The sequence below is a fragment of the Ornithorhynchus anatinus genome, chromosome X1 (genome assembly GCF_004115215.2).
Source record: "Ornithorhynchus anatinus isolate Pmale09 chromosome X1, mOrnAna1.pri.v4, whole genome shotgun sequence".
NCBI lineage: Eukaryota > Metazoa > Chordata > Mammalia > Monotremata > Ornithorhynchidae > Ornithorhynchus > Ornithorhynchus anatinus.
In genome coordinates, this window is record NC_041749.1 from 69,771,217 (window position 1) to 69,790,169 (window position 18,953).

At 46.2% G+C, this 18,953-nt stretch overlaps 1 protein-coding gene across 3 annotated transcripts in view; it reads left to right on the forward strand.

Annotated features, from left to right (window-relative positions):
• The window catches only part of FAM107A (family with sequence similarity 107 member A), a 97,667-nt gene that overhangs the window by 57,550 nt on the left and 21,164 nt on the right, over window positions 1-18,953 (forward strand). The window contains exon 1 of one of the 3 annotated variants that reach the window (XM_029051986.2): window positions 11,861-12,069. The exons of 1 other annotated variant lie outside the window; for it this stretch is intronic. Coding sequence is in view for 1 of the 2 variants with exons in the window: in XM_029051985.2 (XP_028907818.1) it covers window positions 11,991-12,069 (79 nt within the window). In the remaining variant the exon portion in view is untranslated. Of the gene's footprint in view, window positions 1-11,860; window positions 12,070-18,953 lie in introns of those variants that run through there. One more of the 3 variants, XM_029051985.2, reaches the window with a different exon arrangement.

Consider the following 18,953-nt stretch of genomic DNA (forward strand, 5'->3'; position numbering starts at 1 on the left):
AACTGAAGTGTTATAGGTGCACTCAGGGATGAAAAAGAAATAGCTGAGAGGCTCAATGAATTCTTTACTGTGGAATTTCTTGAGGAAGCTCTGAGCAAGATTACTCATCTACCTGCTGCCATAAATAACTAGGATTCCCAGGCGGACAACAATCGCAAATTCTTCCAAGCATTCTGTTACCAAATTCCACGGAGTCAGCCATCAGTCAACCAATGCTATTTCCGAGCACCTACTGAGTGCAGTGTACTGTTCTCAATGCTTGAGAGAGTACATCAGAAACAACGCTGAGAAGCAGTGTGCTTAGTGCATAGAGCATGGGTCTGAGAATCAGAAGGACCTGGGTTCTAATCCTGCTTCTGCCACTTGCCTGCTGTGTGACCTTGGGCAATTCACTTCACTTCTCTTTGCCTCAGTTATCCCAACTGTAAAATGGGGATTAAGATTGTGAGCCCCATGTGGGACATGGACTCTGTCCAATTGGATTAGGTTGTTTCTACCCCAGTGCTTAGTACAATGCTTGGCACATAGTAAGTACTTAACAAATACCATTAAAAAAAAAACACACACCTTCTCTGCCTACAAGGAGTTTACAATCTAGCCAGACCCTAAATCTATTTGCTGTAAAAGAATTACAAGAGCTATTGCTAAACCTCGTTAGGAATGAACTGTATTGCAATCTGGGAAATACAGCCACAACAGCAAGAGAAGTGGGAGGAGAGAGTATAGTCAAGCCTGCCCCTCTCCTACCTTTACCAGCAACCCAAACTCCTTGCTGCTGCTGCCGCCTGGGATTGATCTCCCAGAGTCAGAATTTTCAGGGGTTCACACTGCATCCAGTTGCCCAACACCAGGACCCCAGACACCAGTCCCCCAAATAGTGATAATGGTGGCAGTGCCCCTTTCAGCCTGGAGTAAGAAACTGGCTGCCGGCAGAAGTCCGGAGGGTAGACTTGATGAGTCTCTCTCTTATGGGTTAAAGAATGTGTGTGTGTGTGGTGTGTTCGTGTGTGTGGAAAGACAGGTTAGGCATGTGTGAGGGATGTGTATGGGATGCTAATGGCTCTCTCCCTCTCTGTGCATACACATATGTGTGCAAACACATACATCGAGTTCTTCCATTAGATTGTAAACTCCTTGTGGGCAGGGAACATGTCTACTGACTCTGTTATACTGTACTCTGCCAAGTGCTTAGTACAGAGCTCTGTGCATAGTAAGTGCTCAGTAAGTACAATTGATTTATTGATTATTCTTCATACTCAAAATGCCACCAACAGGAAAGTTCACCCATGAATACCTGTGTAACTGAAAAGTCCTGTGTGGGCTGCAGAATCTCAGCCAATTGCTCCCACACAAAGGTTAGCCCTTGTTGTCCTGTCATGTTGGTTGCTTGGAGAACCTAGTGCTAGTTTTGCTTTTTCTTCCTTGTTTCATAATCTGTATAGAGCTTCTTTTCCAACAGAATCATTCCTTTCCAGATTGTCACGTACATTCTTATCTATCTGCAACAATTTACTCCAAGCTTTCAGCTTACTGCCTGAGGCTTTTGTTTTACTGTATCATTAAATGGTTTCTTCTGGCCTTCCTGCTTTTGGTTGTCATCCTTTCTCCTCACATATCTCATCCAGCACAGCTGTGTAACAGTGAGCATAGTTTCAATGCTAGGAAGCTGACTTTGTTCTATGGCTTTGTTGTTAGTGACCCTGCCTGCCATTTTTTTAATGGTATTTGTTAAGCGCTTATTATGTGCTTGTTCTAAGTGCTGATTAGATTAGTTATCACCCCGTCTTCCACCTACCTTTCCTCTCCAAACTCCTTTAGCAAGTTGTCTACACCCACTGTCTCCACTTCCTCTCCTCCAATTCTCTCCTTGATGTTGAGGTTACACCATAATATAATACTGATGGAGCTGCTCAAGGAGTCAGATCTGTGGAAAGACAGGAAATCTGGCCACCTACTTCATCACAAAAATCAACAAAATCAGGTCTGAGCTCCCCAAAGTCACCCCTCCGCCTCTCCCCTCCTCCCCACCAACCCTCTCGCCTACTTTTCCATCCTTCCCTCCAGTATCCTCAGAGGAGATCTCCTCCCTCCTCGCAAGTGCCACCCCCTCCACCTGCGCCTTGGACCCCATTCCCGCTCACCTTTTAAAAAACATCTCCCTTGCCCTCCTCCCTTCCTTAACTTCTATTTTTAACCACTCATTCTCCAATGGCTCCTTACCTTCTGCCTTCAAACATGCCCACGTCTCCCCCATCCTAAAAAAACCCTCTCTCGACCCCAATTCCCCTTCCAGTTATCGCCCTATCTCCCTACTACCCTTCCTTTCCAAAATCCTAGAACGAGTCGTCTACAATCGCTGCTTAGAATTCCTTAACTCCCATTCTCTCCTGGACCCCCTCCAATCTGGCTTCCGTCCCCTCCACTCTACCGAGACTGCTCTCTCTAAGGTCACCCATGACCTCCTTCTTGCCAAATCCAATGGCTCCTACTCCATTCTAATCCTCCTTGACCTCTCTGCTGCCTTTGACACTGTCGACCATCCCCTCCTCCTCCACACCTTATCTCACCTTGGCTTCATGGATTCCGTCCTCTCCTGGTTCTCCTCTTATCTCTCTGGCCGGTCATTCTCGGTCTCCTTCACAGGCGCCTCCTCCCCCTCCCATCCTTTAACTGTTGGAGTTCCTCAAGGGTCAGTTCTTGGCCCTCTTCTGTTCTCCATATACACTCACTCCCTTGGTGAACTCATTCGCTTTCACGGCTTTGACTACCATCTCTACGCAGATGACACACAGATCTACATCTGCGCCCCTGTCCTCTCCCCCTCCCTTCAGGCTTGCATCTCCTCCTGCCTCCAGGGTGTCTCCACCTGGATGTCGGCCCGCCACCTAAAACTCAACATGAGCAAGACTGAGCTCCTCATCTTCCCTCCCAAGCCCGGTCCTCTCCCAGACTTCCCTATCACCGTGGATGGCACGACCATCCTTCCCGTCTCTCAGGCCCGCAATCTCAGTGTCATCTTTGACTCGTCTCTCTCGTTCACCCCACACATCCTTTCTGTTACCAAGACCTTCCGGTTTCACCTTTACATTATCGCCAAGATCTGCCCTTTCCTCTCTACCCAAATGGCTACCTTACTGCTACAGGCTCTTGTTATATCCCGGCTAGACTACTGTGTCAGCCTTCTCTCTGATCTCCCTTCCTCCTCTCTCGCCCCGCTCCAGTCTATTCTTCACTCCGCTGCCCGGCTCATCTTCCTGCAGAAACGCTCTGGGCATGTCACTCCCCTTCTTAAACACCTCCAGTGGTTGCCTATCAACCTCCGCTCCAAACAAAAACTCCTCACTCTAGGCTTCAAGGCTCTCCATCACCTTGCCCCTTCCTTCCTCTCCTCCCTTCTCTCTTTCTACTGCCCACACCGCACGCTCCGCTCCTCTGCCACCCACCTCCTCACTGTCCCTCGGTCTCGCCTATCCCGCCGTCGACCCCTGGGCCACGTCCTCCCGTGGTCCTGGAATGCCCTCCCTCCTCACCTCCGCCAGGCTAATTCTCTTCCCCTCTTCAAAACCCTACTTAAAACTCACCTCCTCCAAGAGGCCTTCCCAGACTGAGGTCCCCTTCTCCCTCTACTCCCTCTACCGCCCCCCCTCACCTCTCCGCAGCTTAACCCTCTTTTCCCCCCATCTCCCTCTGCTCCTCCCCCTCTCCCTTCCCATCCCCTCAGCACTCTACTCGTCTGCTCAACTGTATATATTTACATTACCCTATTTATTTTGTTAATGAAATGTACATCGCCTTGATTCTATTTAGTTGCCATGGTTTTTATGAGATGTTCTTCCCCTTGACTCTATTTATTGCCATTGTTCTTGTCTGTCTCCCCCAATTAGACTGTAAGCCCTTCAAATGGCAGGGACTGTCTCTATCTTTTGCCGACTTGTTCATTCCAAGAGCTTAGTACAGTGCTCTGCACATAGTAAGCGCTCAATAAATACTATTGAATGAATGAATGAAAAGTCAGGAAACCTGTGTTCTAGTGCAGGGTCCGCCACTTGCCTACTGTGTGACCTTGGGTGAGTCACCTAACCTTTCTGTGCCTAAATTGTGTCATCTGTAAAATGGTGATATATTAACTGTTCTCCCTCCATTTTAGACTGAAAAACAGCATGGCACAGTGGGAAACACTTGGGATTAAGAGAACCTGGGTTCTAATCCCAGCTCTGCCATTCTTCTGCTGTGTGATCTTGGACAAGTCACTTAAGTTCTCTGAGCCTCAGTTCCCTTATCTGCAAAATGGGGATTCAATACCTGTTTTTCCTCTGACTTAGACTGTGAGCCCCTGGTGGGATCTGATTACCTTGCATCTACTCCAGTGCTTAGTACGGTGCTTAGCACATAGTAAGCACCTAACAAATACCACAATTAATAAAAATAATAATAATGGTATTTAAGTGCTTACTATGTGCCAGGCCCTGTACTAACCGCTGTAGTAGATACAATTATTATTACTATTAGACTGTGAGTCCCATGTGTGATAGGGACAGTTTCCGATTTGATTACCTTGTCTATTTCACACCTGAAAACCAGTTTTGTTTTCTACCTGATCATCTATCATAGAGTAATAAAGGTACTTGTTGAGTGCTCACTGGGTATAATGCACTATACTAGGCCCTTGGAAAAGTATAACAGAAGCATGAGATGTGTTTCCTGCCCACAAGAAGCTTACACTTATTGACTCCCATACCCATTGCCCTCTCCAGTTGTTTCAGATGTTTAAGTCCTTCCTCAAACCCCCTGCCCCCACCCCCCACCCCCATCTTTTGCCCCTAATGACTTGGCCATATACTTTATTGAAAAAACTGAAACTATCAGGCTGACCTCCCTGAACACTCCCCTGCTTTGTCTCCAGTCCCTGCCTCCTCCTACCCCTACTTCAACTCTCCCATCTTTCCCAGTAGTACTTCCACTCCACTCTAAATCCACTCCCTCCACATGCATCTCTGACCCCATCCCTTCGCACATTATCAAAACACTTGCCCCCTCCCTTCTTCCCTCCCTGTCATCTTCAACTGTTCACTCTCCAGTGGCTTCTTTCCCACTGCTTTCAAACATGCTCCTGTCTCCCCTACCCTAAATAATAATAATAATAACAGGGCATTTGTTAAGTGCTTACTATGTGCCAAGCACTGTTCTAAGCGCTTGGGGAGATACAAGGTAATCAGGTTGTCCCACATGGGGCTCACAGTCTTAATCTCCATTTTACAGATGAGGTAGGCACAGAGAAGTTAAGTGACTTGCCCAAAGTCACACATCTGACAACTGGCAGAGCCGGGATTAGAATCCATTACCTCTGACTCCCAAGCCCTTGCTCTTTCCACTGAGCCATGCTGCTACTAGACCCCGCGGCTCCTTACTTCCAGGTATCACTCCATCTCCTCCTATCATTCCTCTCCAAACTCCTTGAGTGATTTGTCTACATCTGCTGCCTCCACTTCCTCTCCTCCAGTTTTCTACTTAATCCCCTCCAATCTGGTTTCCACCACCTGCACTCCACCAAAACTGCCCCCTCAAAATTTACCAATGATCTCCTTCTTGCCATGTCCAATGGCCTCAACTCCATTCTAATCCTCCTCAACCTCTCAACTGCCTTTAACCACCCCCTTCTCCTGGAAACATCCAACCTTGGCTTCACAAACACTGTTCTCTCCTGGTTCTCCTCCTGCCTCTTTGACCACTCATTCTGCCTCTTTTGAGGGCTCCTCCTTTTCCTCCCACTCATGATTGCCCCTCAAGGCTCAGTTCTGGGTCAATTAATCGTATTTATTGAGCGCTTACTGTTTGCAGAGCACTGTACTGAGCACTTTCTATTCTCTATCTTCACCCACTTCATTTGCTCCCATAGCTTCAACTACCATCTCTATGCAGATGATTCCCAAATCTACATCTCCAGCCCTGATCTATGTCTTTCTCTGCAATCTCATATTTCCTCCTGACTTCAGGACAATTCTACCTAGATGTCCTGCCAACACCTCAAACTAAACATGTCCAAAACAGAACTCCTCACCATCCCACCCAAACCCTGTCCTCCCCCTGAATTTCCCATCACAGTAGGCAGGCCACCATCTTCCCTGTCTCATAAGCCTGTAACCTTGGTGTGATCTTTGACTCATCTTTCTCACTTAACCCACATTTTCAATCTGTCACCAACTCCTGTTGGTTCAACCTTCACAGCATCGCTAAAATCTGCCCTTTCCTCCCCATATCATTACCAGGTTAATCCAAGCACTTACCCTTTCCCGCCTTGATTACTGTATTAGCCATCTTGCTGACCTCCCTGCCTCCCATCTCTCCCCACTTCAGTCCATACTTCACTCTGCTACCTGGATCATTTTTCTACAAAAACGTTCAGTCCATGTTTACCCACTCCTCAAGAACCTCCACCAGTTGCCCAGATACCTCTACATCAAACAGAAACTCTTTACCATTGGCTTTAAGGCACTCAATCACCATGTCCCCTATTACCTTACCTCCCAGAATTCCTACTATAACCCAGCCCGCACACTTTGCTTCTCTAATGCCAACCTACTTACTCTACCTTGATCTTGTCTATCTCACCGCTGATCCCTCACCCACAACCTGCTTCTGCCCTGGAATGCCCTCCCCCTTCATAGCTGACAGATGTTCACTCTCCCCACCTTCAAAGCCTTATTAAAAGCACATCTCCAAGAAGCCTTCCCCAACTAAACCCTCATTTCCTCTTCTCCCACTCCCTTCTGTGTTACCCTTGTGCTCAGATTTGCACCCTTTATTCACCCCTCCCTCAGCCCCATAGCACTTATGTACATATCCATATTTTATTTATTTACATTAATATCTGTCTCCCCTCTAGACTGTAAGCTTGTGGTAGGCAGGGAACATGTCTATCAACTCTTTTATACTGTACTGACCCAAGCACTTAATAAAGTGGTCTGCCCACAGTAAGCAATAAATACAATAGATTGATTGATACATTTTAATGAAGGAGACAGGCATAAAAATATTTACAAAAGGAGTGATCAGAATAAACAAATTGACTCTTCAGTCAATCATATGTGTGTTTGTGTGTGTGTATGTATATGAGGGAGGGTATAAATAAATATGTAAGTGCTAGAGGTGCCTGATGGGTTGATATGACTTGGAGTTTGGGGAGTTTGTTGGGAAAGACTTATTGGAAGAGGTGGGATTTCAGAAGGGCTTTGATTCTGGGGAGATCTGTGATCTGTTGGGTGGGAATTCCAGGTTGATAGAATAGCGTGAGCAGAGGGACAGAGAGCCAAGAGTGAAGTATAGTTGGATGGATGTTTTAGGAGGAATGAAAAAGTTTGCTGGAGAATGGCTGGTGAAGAGGGCTACTGTAAAATAGAGTTTGTGGAGAGTAGGGAAGGCAATCATGAAAATATTTTGCTTGATTTGGAGGGAAACATAGGGATTTGAGGAGAGGGGAGATGTGAGATGAATGATGCTTAAAGAAGGTGATCTGTGCAGTAACATATAGTATACTTTGGAGGAAGAATGGCAGGAGACAAAGAGACCAGAGAGGAGGGGCTTTTGTGGGGGTTTTTTTAATGGTATTTGTTAAGTGCTTTCTATGTGCCAGGCACTGTACTAAGTGTTGGGGTAGGTACAAATTAATCAGGTTGGACATAGTCCATGTCCCATATGGGGCTCATAGTCTTAATCCCTGTTTTACACATGAAGTAACTGAGGCATAGAGAAATTATGTGACTCACCCAATAGTCCAGGAGTGCTATGACAAGATGATAGCTGTTTGGGAGGACTGTGAGTTCACTGTGGACAGGTGTGGACACTGCTTATCATTGTATTGTTATTTCCCAAGCACTTAGTACAGTGCTCTGCACACAGTAAGTGCTTAATAAATACAGTTGATTGAATGGATGGATGAGAAGAACAGGTGGATGCAGGAAATGTAGGAATAACTGGCAGGATTTAGCAGTAGCTGAAAGATAGGTGTCAAGGATGGCACCAAAGTGGTGAGCTTCTGGGATAGGGAGGGTGGTGGTGTACTAGAAGGAGAATTGCCCCATGTCCCTGCCTCCCCTGCTCCTGACCCGACCTTCTCCCCCTTCCCAGCTTCACGCACAGTCCACTGTTGAGCCACAAGCTGGGACCCAGGCAAGGAAAGCCCACTAGAAACTTTTGAGGGCATTTTGTAGAGCAAGACAATGTATTTAATGATATATAGTGTTTCCCAAAGTGCAGTAAAGCTGACAGTAGATATGGTTGCCATAAAAAGTAGTCAGTGGACTTCGCTTGAACGGTTTTTCAGAAAAATGATCTGGGCAACCGAATGAAATATAGACTGAACTGGGAAGAGGCAAGATGCAGGGTAGTTAGCAAGGAAGCTGTTGCAGTAGTCAAGGTGGAAAATAAATGTCTCTCACTTCTCCAATCCATACTTTGCTCTGCTATCCAGATCATTTTTCTGAAAAACCATTCAGTCTACATCTCCCCACTCCTCCAAAACCTCCAATGGTTGCCCATTCACCTCCACTTCAAACAGAAATACCTTACCACCACCTTTAAGATACTCAATCAAGTCTCTCCCTCCTACCTTACCTCACTGATCTCCTACTACAACCCAGCTCACACACTTCACTCCTCTAACACCAACCTACTCACTGTACCTCAGTCTCATCTCTCCCACCATGGACCCTTTACCCACATCCTCCCTCTGGCCAGGAACTCCCTCCTCCTTCATATCTGACAGTCTACCACTCTCCCAACCTTCAAAGCCCTCCTGAAATCCCACCTCTTCCAAGAGGCTTTTCCTGACTAAGCCCTAATTTCCCTTACCCACTCTCTCCTCCGCCCCACCTGTGCACTTGGATCTACACCCCTTAAGCATTTGATATTAACCCCACCCTCAATCCCACAGTGCTTACGTACCTAACCTTTTACCCTGCCATTTCTTCTGTCATTTATTTTAATGTCTATCCCCCCTCTTGCCTGAAAAGCCCTTGTGGGCAGGGAACATGTCTACTGATTCTGTTGTATTATACTTTCCCAAGTGCTTAGTACAGTGCTCTGCACACAGTAAGTGCTCAATAAATTCCATTGTTGATTGATATCCTGCTGCTGTTATACTCTCCCAAACTGTTATACTCTCCCCAACACTAGCATAGTGTGTAGCCTTATAATGCCTAGCTGTCAGTAGGTGCTCAATAAATGTCACTGATTGATCCAGCTATAGATCAATAAGTTCTTATTAATAGGAGCAGGACCTGGGCAACAGATTCTCAGACAGCACAGGGTGAAAATGAGAGACCAGACTGCAATTTTTACTAGTCTGTTAAGCCCCTTTCAATCCTCAACTTCTTTACAGCCCTGACTCTGGGGAAAACAAAGGTAGGGACCTTCCAACCTCCTTCTCTGGGATGATTCATAAGGCCTTCTGCCGTGATCTTTTTTCTTTTGCATCTCTAACGCCAGTAAACCAGCAGCTTTTTGATTTATTGAAGGTGACTGTGGGCATTTCCACCATTTTGTTTTCTGTGCAGTTGACATTAAATGCACACAAAGTTTGGAAAAGTGAGCCAGTGAACTGAATAGATTGGACACTTTGAATTTAGGAACTGGAAAGGTTTGGGAGAGGCCTCTGGTGCCCTGATCATATCCTCATCATTAGTGGTATTTATTGAGTGCGTACTATGTTCAGAGCACTGTACTAAGCTCTTGGGAAAGTACAAGACAAGAGTTAGCAGACATGTTCCCTGCCTAGAACAAGTTTACAGACTGCTACAAAGCACTACAGGCAGGCAAAAGAAACAGCACATTACACACATTACACACACTGGTACCTAGTACATTAAACAAACAGTGCCAGATACCAGAGATTTGGATGGTTTGGGTGGTCCATCTGATGATGGTGTCACCCTTATAGGAGGCAACTGCTAGATCTTTCACCTTCCCAGTACACTGCTGTTTCTGTTTAGCCCAAGTCCTTTAGCACAGTAGTTGCACTCCTGGTCCTACGTGGCTCAGTGGAAAGAGCACGGGCTTTGGAGTCAGAGGTCATGGGTTCAAATCCCGGCTCGGCCATTTGTCAGCTGTGTGACTTTGGGCAAGTAACTTAACTTCTCGGTGCCTCAGTTACCTCATCTGTAAAATGGCGATTAAGGCTGTGAACCCCACGTGGGACAACCTGATTCCCCTGTGTCTACCCCAGCGCTTAGAACAGTGCTCGGCACATAGTAAGCGCTTAACAAATACCAACATTATTATTATTATTGGTCCTACATAGGGTTGCAGGATAACGGCTTGGAACCAGTGTAGCCTAGTGTAAAGAGCACAGGCCTAGGCATCAGGAGACCTGGGTTCTAACCCCAGCTCTGCCATTTGGCTGCTGTGTGACCTTGGGCATTTCACATAATGTTGGTATTTGTTAAGCGCTTACTATGTGCAGAGCCCTATTCTAAGCACTGGGGTAGATACAGGGCAATCAGGTTGTCCCACGTGAGGCTCACAGTCTTCATCCCCATTTTACAGATGAGGTAACTGAGGCACAGAGAAGTTAAGTGACTTGCCCACAGTCACATAGCTGACAAGTAGCAGAGCCGGGATTCGAATCCATGACCTCTGACTCCCAAGCCCGGGCTCTTTTCCACTGAGCCATACTGCTTCCACGCTGCCACATAGCCCCTTGGTGCCTCAGTTTCCTCATCTGTAAAATGGCGATTCAATCCCTGTTCTTCCTCCCACATGAGTCCCATTGTGGGACAGGAACTGGGTCTGACCTGACTACCTTGGATTTACCCCAGCACTTAATATAGTGCTTGGCACATAGTAAGTGTTAAACAAATAATAATTATTATTATTGTTGCTATTACTTATATCATTATTTATCTCCTTCCTCATTCCTTGCCTAGTGCTTATTTAGTTCCCGCTGTACCTCAGTTACTTCATCTGTAAAGTGGGGATTAAGGCCGTGAATCCCATGTGGGACCTGGACTGTGTCCAAGCCGATTAGCTTGCATCTACTCCAGTGCTTAGTACAGTGCCTGGCACATAGTAGGTGCTTAACAAATACCGTTAAGAAAAATAGGGGCAGTGTTTCAGTGGCATGAGTCAAGCATAGCTGCTGGTCCCTCCGAGAACCACACAACACAGATGAAATTAGATAATGGGATTGGCAGGAGAGGGCAAGCAGAACGAGTAGAACTGGCATAGCTGCTCACAACATACTGGCCACCCAGCCTGGTGTTTCCTGGGTGTTCTTCCTGTGGTGTGCCGGCATCCATGCCCTCCCACCAATTGTGCCACTTGATTTTATTTTGCTCCCTGGTTTTGTTCCTAAACCAGCAGCAGCCTCAAAGGAAGGAGTTAATCTGGTAATACAATGCGGAATCAAATACAGAGAGGGGTAAAGCAGTACACTTGGCACCTCAACCCCAACCCTGGGCAGGCAGTTTATTTCAAAGGTGGCACTAGGGAGACCAGACCTCTCCAGGCCTGTCTGAAAGTAAAGCCACAGCACCACCCCCCTGCCAGATCCTCCGGAAAGTTCTGTGGACTGGAATGATCCCAGAGCCACCCAGCTTCTCCCCCTCAAGGGCTAAACTGGACAGGCCCCTTGGGGTAGAAGAGTGGGGTGCAGGGGCCGTGGGCCATTCACCTCCACTCCCTCGCCTCACTTCATCTCCTGGCCAGCCTGAGGAGTGAGTAAGCCACCCCACGTTATGGTATTGTAATCCCCACGAATCTCCAAGGAATGGTTTTTGCAAGAGCAGAATGTGCAGCTCAGCGGGGGAGGGCAAGGGCTGTGCAGAGCCTCTGAGCCACGTGACTGTTTGTTCTCAGTCCTTCTGAAAAGATCTTGCAGAAGTGAGGGAGCTCAGTAGTACTCTGCCAAAAAGTCATACCCAGTCCCAGAACTGCACAGGCGCCGACACGCAATTCACCCAAGTCCAGATCTAGGAAGTGCCTGGCAACTGAAGCTCATGGCTCAGAGCCTGGAGGATAGGGTCAGGCTACCGCGTAAGGCCTCGGGACTGTACCAAGCCATGCTGATCAAATCAGGTAAGCACAGATGTCTGTGTCAGTGGCTCCTTCCCCAAACTCTCATGCAGGACAGGAGATTTGACCAGTGTCAAACCTGCCAACTGGGATTCTGACCGATGCTTTCTTTGCATTCATTTACCATCCGCACCAGATGAAAGTCTGGGCAAACTGTGTTTTCTCATAGGATTTATTATAAAGGGATTGCAGATTCTGCTTTTCTAGTTAGCTCCTTGGCTATTCAGTGGACAAATGTTTATCTTTTGTTCCTTTTTCTCCTTTCCCAAGAGAGCTGTCTGTTGAGGGGTAATGTCCCAGTCCTTCTTATGTTTTAGATAAACATCGTGTGTCTGGAAAGAAATGAAGTGCCCGCCTCTGCTGTAGTATTCTTATCTTTTGATCTTCTGAAGGGTATGGCTTGCATGCTATTTACACTGCTCTGTGGTACAATCTGATATCGTTGCAAACTGTTCATGGCTAATAAGCACTAATTATAGGCCCTGAAGTTAATGTGAATTGGCTGAAGGACAGAGGATTTCAAGGCGACCTTTGCTTTGTAACAAAAAGAAGTAAACTGTGGTATGGGAAATTGCTATCCATGTGGACTATAGCTGAAGAGTGCTTGAAATGTCTGCAAAGCTGTCAGAGCAGTAGAAAAATGAGTATATGAGTCACTGTACCTAGCTACATCATTTTTGAGAAGCTTAAAGGTAATGATTGCCTAATTCTTAAAGAAACATGTAAGAACCCACGGGTGCAGGTTCTTGAGGTAGGTTTCCCAAGTAGTGGACATTTTAGCTAACTAAATTGAATATTGGCTCTGGGCAGTTTTCTTTTGAAAAATAATCCAGTGAGTAGGATTAAGGTCTCCCTGAATCTCTTCCGGGCATCCTCGCTCCCATCTCTCCCCCTGCCCATCTCCCCTCCCCTAGGAAAATTGGCCCATTACTTCCATCCCCACAGCCTGGGAGGAAAGAGTCTTCCAGCAGAAAGTATTTGCAGAAATGGCAGGTAAGAGCAGTGGTGGGGTTTGGGGGGGGGGGGACATTGCACAGGAGTAGGACTGATTTATTGCAATCAGTGGGTGATTAAACTCTCCCTTTGTCCCCGGCATTTTTGCCACAAATGGCAGCTCAGCCAGGGACCATGGCTGTGGTGGGGATAGGTGAGTCTGAGGACCATGGCAGAGAAGCAGCATGACTTAGTGGAAAGACCCCCGGCTTGGGAGTCAGAGGATATGGGTTCCAATCCCAGCTACACTAGTTGTCTGCTCTGTGACCTTGGGCAAGGCATTTAACTTCTCTGTGCTTCAGTTACCTCATCTGTAAAATGGGGATTAAGACTGTGAACCCCACATGGTACAACCTGATTACTTTGTATTTCCCCCCTCCCCAGCGCTTAGAACAGTGCTTGGCACATAGTAAGCACTTAAGAAATACCATCATTATTTGATTTAATTTGGTAGATTGGAATACTCTTTATACAAAATGAGTTTAAGCGTTTCTCATACTTTCTGACTCTTTAAAATTCTGTACAGAGAAGCAGCATGGCTCAGTGGAAAGAGCACAGGCTGGGGAGTCAGAGGTCATGGGTTCAAATCCCAGCTCAGCCGCTTGTCAGCTGTGTGACTTTGGGCAAGTCACTTCACTTGTCTGTGCCTCAGTTCCCTCAACTGTAAAATGAAGATTAAGACTGAGAGCCCCACTTGGGACAACCTGATCAACTTGTATCCTCCCCAGCGCTTAGAACAGTGCTTTGCACATAGTAAGCGCTTAACAAATGCCATCATTATTATTATTATTCTCTGGGTCTTAGTTAACTCATCTGTAAAATGGAGATTAAGACTGTGAGCCCCAAGTGGGACAACCTGATGGCCTTGTATCTACCCCAGTGCTTAGAACAGTGCTTGGCACATAGCAAGCGCTTAACAAATACCATAGTTCTTATTATTAGGAGGGATTTTGCTTAAACTTTGACTGTGACAAATTCAGTAGTCTCTGATTCCATGCCCCAGTGTAGCAGATAGTAACCCACTCAAACTCACTATGACAAAAATAGTCAACTATCAGTTATCCCTGCTCATGAGGAAAGAGAGAGCATGGAAAGTGAAAATCTATTGATAATCCAAAAAACTCCTTTGAACCAATAGCTTCAACCACCCCCCACAATCAATCAATCAATAGTATTTATTGAGCACTTATTGTGTGTGCAGAGCACTGTACTGAGTGCTCCAGAAAATACAATAGAGTCAGTAGATGTGATCCCTGCCCACAAGTAGCTTATATTCTACAGGGGGGAGACAGACATTAAAATGAATTACAGATAGGGGAGAGAGTAGAATATGAGGACTGGTACATAAGTGCTGTGGGGCTGGGGTGAGCATCGAAGTGCTTAAGGGATACACAGCCAAGTGCATTCTCCACAGAGAGGGGAGGGCAGGCAGGGAAAATGAGGGCTTAGTCAGGGTAGGCCTCTTGGAGGAGATGTGATTTTAGCAAGGCTTTGAAGGTGGGGAGAGTGGTGGGGAGAGTTCCCGGCCCCAGGAAGGATGTGAGCAAGAGGTCAGCAGTGAGATAGACAAGATCAAGGTACAGAGAGTAGTTTAGCATTAAAGGAGAAGAACCGTTAAATATACCTGCTAGCCAATGTCCTTGACATTGGCTGCTTCTTCCTGTCCTTGCTCCCCATCTAGAGGTGCTTATGAGCAGTGAAATGGACAAAACACAGGCAGCAGAATAGAGGAAGAGGAAGAGGAACAAACAACCTGGAAAGGCCACAGACAAGATAATTGGTTCCTAACTAGAAGAGTTTGTGTGTTGCATTGAATGTCTAAAAGCAGCATTGCCAAGTAGAAAGAGCATGGGCATAATAATGTTGGTATTTGTTAAGCGCTTACTATGTGCAGAGCACTGTTCTAAGCGCTGGGGTAGTTACAGGGTAATCAGGTTGTTCCATATGAGGCTCACAGTCTTCATCCCCATTTTACAGATGAGGTCATGAGCATGAGTCAGAGGACCTAGGGTCTAATCACAACTCCACCACTTGTCGATTGTGTGACCTTGGGCAAATCATTTTTCTGTCCCTCAGTTACCTCATCTGCAAAATGGGGATTGAAACTGAGAGCCCCATGAGGGACATGAACTCTGTCCAACATGATTAGCTTGTATCTACCCCAGTGCTTAGTACAGTGCCTGGCAAGTAGCGCTAAACTAATACAATTTTTAAAAAATAGGAATGCCAAACTCATGACCCTAGAGATAAACCTAATTTGAAGTCAAATGAGGGCTCTGATTTGCTACCTTTTTTCTAGCTGAACATAGGGAGCAGGGACTGGTATATGGAGCAGAGACATCTAGTACTTTCTTCTTTCTCCGTGCCTCATTCTTTTGAGGCGATTCATTCTCCTTACTGCCCTCATTCTTATCACTAAGGCAGTTCTGTTCATTGGCTGGCTAGGGAATGGAGCAAGATAGAAAGGGAAATAAAAACAACTTTCCTTTATATCCTTACTCTATGGAGTTGGTCATTTGATTGCTCTAAAAGTGAACCCTGGCCAACAGTATTTTAGGGGCAAGGGTCTGGGCTTTTTCTCCTACTGCAAAGAAAGCACAATCCATCCCCACACAGAAAAGGGTCTCTTAGGTGAGCTTTTTGGTTTCCGATAATAATTAGAGCCACAAGTTTGTTGGAAAGTGGGAGATTTAATAATAAAATAATGTTGGTATTTGTTAAGTGCTTACTATGTGCAGAGCACTGTTCTAAGCACTGGGGTAAATACAGGGTAATCAGGTTGTCCCACTTGAGGCTCACAGTTAATCCCCATTTTACAGATGAGGTAACTGAGGCACAGAGAAGTTAAGTGACTTTCCCACAGTCACACAGCTGATACGTGGCAGAGCTGGAAGTCGAACCCATGACCCCTGACTCTGAAGCCCAGGCTCTTTCCACTGAGCCATGCTGCTTCCCCGAAATTTCCATATGGCTGAGGCAATTTCACTGACTGCAATTCATGGCACCAAATAGAAACAGATCCTGAGTGTTCATTTCAGTTTTTAAACTTTTCTCACCACCTCATGCCATGCTATGTACTCTTCAAGGGTCTCAGTAAATGTTTGGAGACTGACTGATGGACTTGCCTTTAGAACATCTCTACTTGACTTGTGAAACCACAAACTTTACATGTCCAAAACAGATCCCCTCATCTTCCCACCCTAATGATGTCTCCCTCCTGTCTTTCCTATCACCATAGACAACACCACTCTCCTCTCTGTCTCACAATCTTGAGACCTTGGCATTATCCTTGATGCATCTCTCTCATGCAACCCATATATTCAATCTGTCACCAAATCCTGTTGGTTCTACCTTCATAGCATCACTAAAATCTGCCCTTTCCTCTCCATCCAAATTGCTACTACATGGATCCAAGGACTTATATATCACCTTGACTACTGCATAAACACCACTGCACACCTCCCTGCCTCTTGTCTCTTCCCACTCCAGTTCTCACTTCATTCTGCTTCCCAGATCATTTTTCTAAAAAAAAAAAAACCAAAAAAAAAACCTCAGCCCATTTCTCCCACTCTTCAAAAACCTCCAGTAGTTGCCCATCCACCTCCTCATCAAAACAAAACTCCTTATCATTGGCTTCAAAGGACTCAATCAGCATTCCCCTCCCTAACTTGCCTTGTTGATTTCCTACTACAACCCAGCCCACTCACTTTGCTCCTCTAACAGCAACCTACTCTCTCTACTTCTTTTTTGTCTATCTCACCACTGACTCCTTGCTCATGTCCATCCTCTGGCCTGGTACTACGTCTCCCTCCATAGATGGCAGACTACCTCTCCCCCACCTTCAAAGCCTTGTTAAAATCATATCTTCTCCAAGAGGCCTTCTCCAACCAAGCCCTCATTTCTCCTATTTCTCCTCTCCATTCTGTGTTGGCTATGCTCTTGGATTTGTACCCTTTAAGCACTTGATATTCGCCCCATAATATAACTAATTTATATTAATGGCTGCCTCCCCCTATAGACTGTAAGCTCCTTGCGGGCAGGGAATGTGTCTACCAGTGCTGTTGTACTGTACTCCCCCAAGCACTTAGTACAGTACTCTGCATTCAGTAAATACTATTGATTGATTAATCTGTGGCTATGTTGAGAGTTGAGAGAGAAGTACAGCTAGAAGGTGAGCTTGGGAGAAAAGAAGTGAGTGAGTTGGAAAGTAGCAGGTGAATGGAACTGATATGTAAGATGGAGAGAGTTGGCAGAGAGAGCCTTGAAGCCAATGGTAAGGGTTTCTGCTGGATGCAGAAGGAGATGGGTTGCCAGTAGAGGCTTTTGAGGGATGGGGGGACATGTGCTGCACTACATTTCAAGACTATGATGTGGCCAACAGCTTGGAGTATAATTTGAAGGGAGAGACTCTGAGATGGGGAGACTAGTTAGAAGGCCGATACAATAGTCCAGTAGTGCTATGGCAAGAACTCACAGCAGGGTGGTAGTAGCTGGGTGGAGAGGGAGGGGCAGAGCCAGGAAATGTCATGGAGCGTGAAGCACCAAGTAGTTTGCCTCATTTTCAGTTTGGAAATCTATTCTTCAAGGAACCATGACTGCAAAGTGACTGCCAAGTGACTGCAATAAAGAAAACATTCAGGCGGTGCTAGAACTAGATTGACCAAGGATTTGGAGGTTGAGGTTAATGGAGGTGGGCCATGCTTTACTGAAATAAGTGCTTACAGCAGGAGGACAGTACTTCTGGCTGGGTTTCCTCATCTTCCTCTTATAGATCTTTTAGAAACCAAGCAGCGATAAATTCCAAGTGCAGTAGATTCTGGGAGTTGCCTCTATGCAAAGCCCAAAATTCCCACCTAGAAAAATGGCCAGTCCAACAAACAGCTAAAAATCAATTCAGCTTCAGGAAGCTGTGGGGATTCTCTCCTGATGTGTTTATTTTCCTCTTGATTGTTAGTATTTTCTTTTAATATGAATTGGAAGAATAAAACTTTAAAGAGAGAAAGAGAAAGAAAGAGGGAGGGAGGGAGAGAGAGAGAGAGAAAGGGGGGAGAAAGAGGGAGGGAGAGAAAGAGCAGGAGGGAGCGGGAGGGAGGGATTCATTGTAAGCTCTGCAGTTTAACTGCCTAACTCAGAATCAGTGCATTTTCTCTTAATAACATTCCAGGTGGCACACTCACCTGAACTCTAAGTGGTTTTCGGACTGAACGTGGCTTATTCCACCTACTGTACTGATTAAGACTCCAACCAAGATCAACTGAAGCTCTGTTCAGGAGCTGGGGCAGTGTTGCTACTAAATGGCCATGCTGGGATATTGGGTCGGTATGTGCTTCAGAGCAAGGAGAGCTCAGCCCCCAGGTCCAATGTCACAGACCCCTCCAGCCTGCTGAGTCCAAGGTTCAGACTGGGCGGCGCCCTACCCTGGCACCAGGGAGTCAAGCAGTTGAGGTAAAAATCTTGACCTAACCTAGCACAGCCTTTGTGGCATCCTCCTACTCTAAGGCAGGGCCTCCACTGAGTACAGTGATTGCTTAGGCCAAAAGTGTAGTTACTGCCAGAAATTTGTTCTGACTTAGGGCCAGGGATAGGTCCATATTGCCAGGGCATTTGCACCCCATCCTCCAATTGCTCTTCCCCGGTACCAGCCCTTGGTGAGCCCCATTCCCCAAAAGAACCTAACACTCATTTCTCAAGATTGCAACAGAGACCACTCCTCACCACAGAGTACTGCTCTCACAAAAGTAAAATGATTTAACAGATTCCACAGTAGTTGGGTAGACACCATTTCTAGAAGTAATTGAAGTTCAGATGGCCAAAAACTTGTAGGAGGGGGTGAAGCACATGTGGGCACTTACTTAAAGGGATAGCTTTACATAATTCATGGGAAAGGACATGAA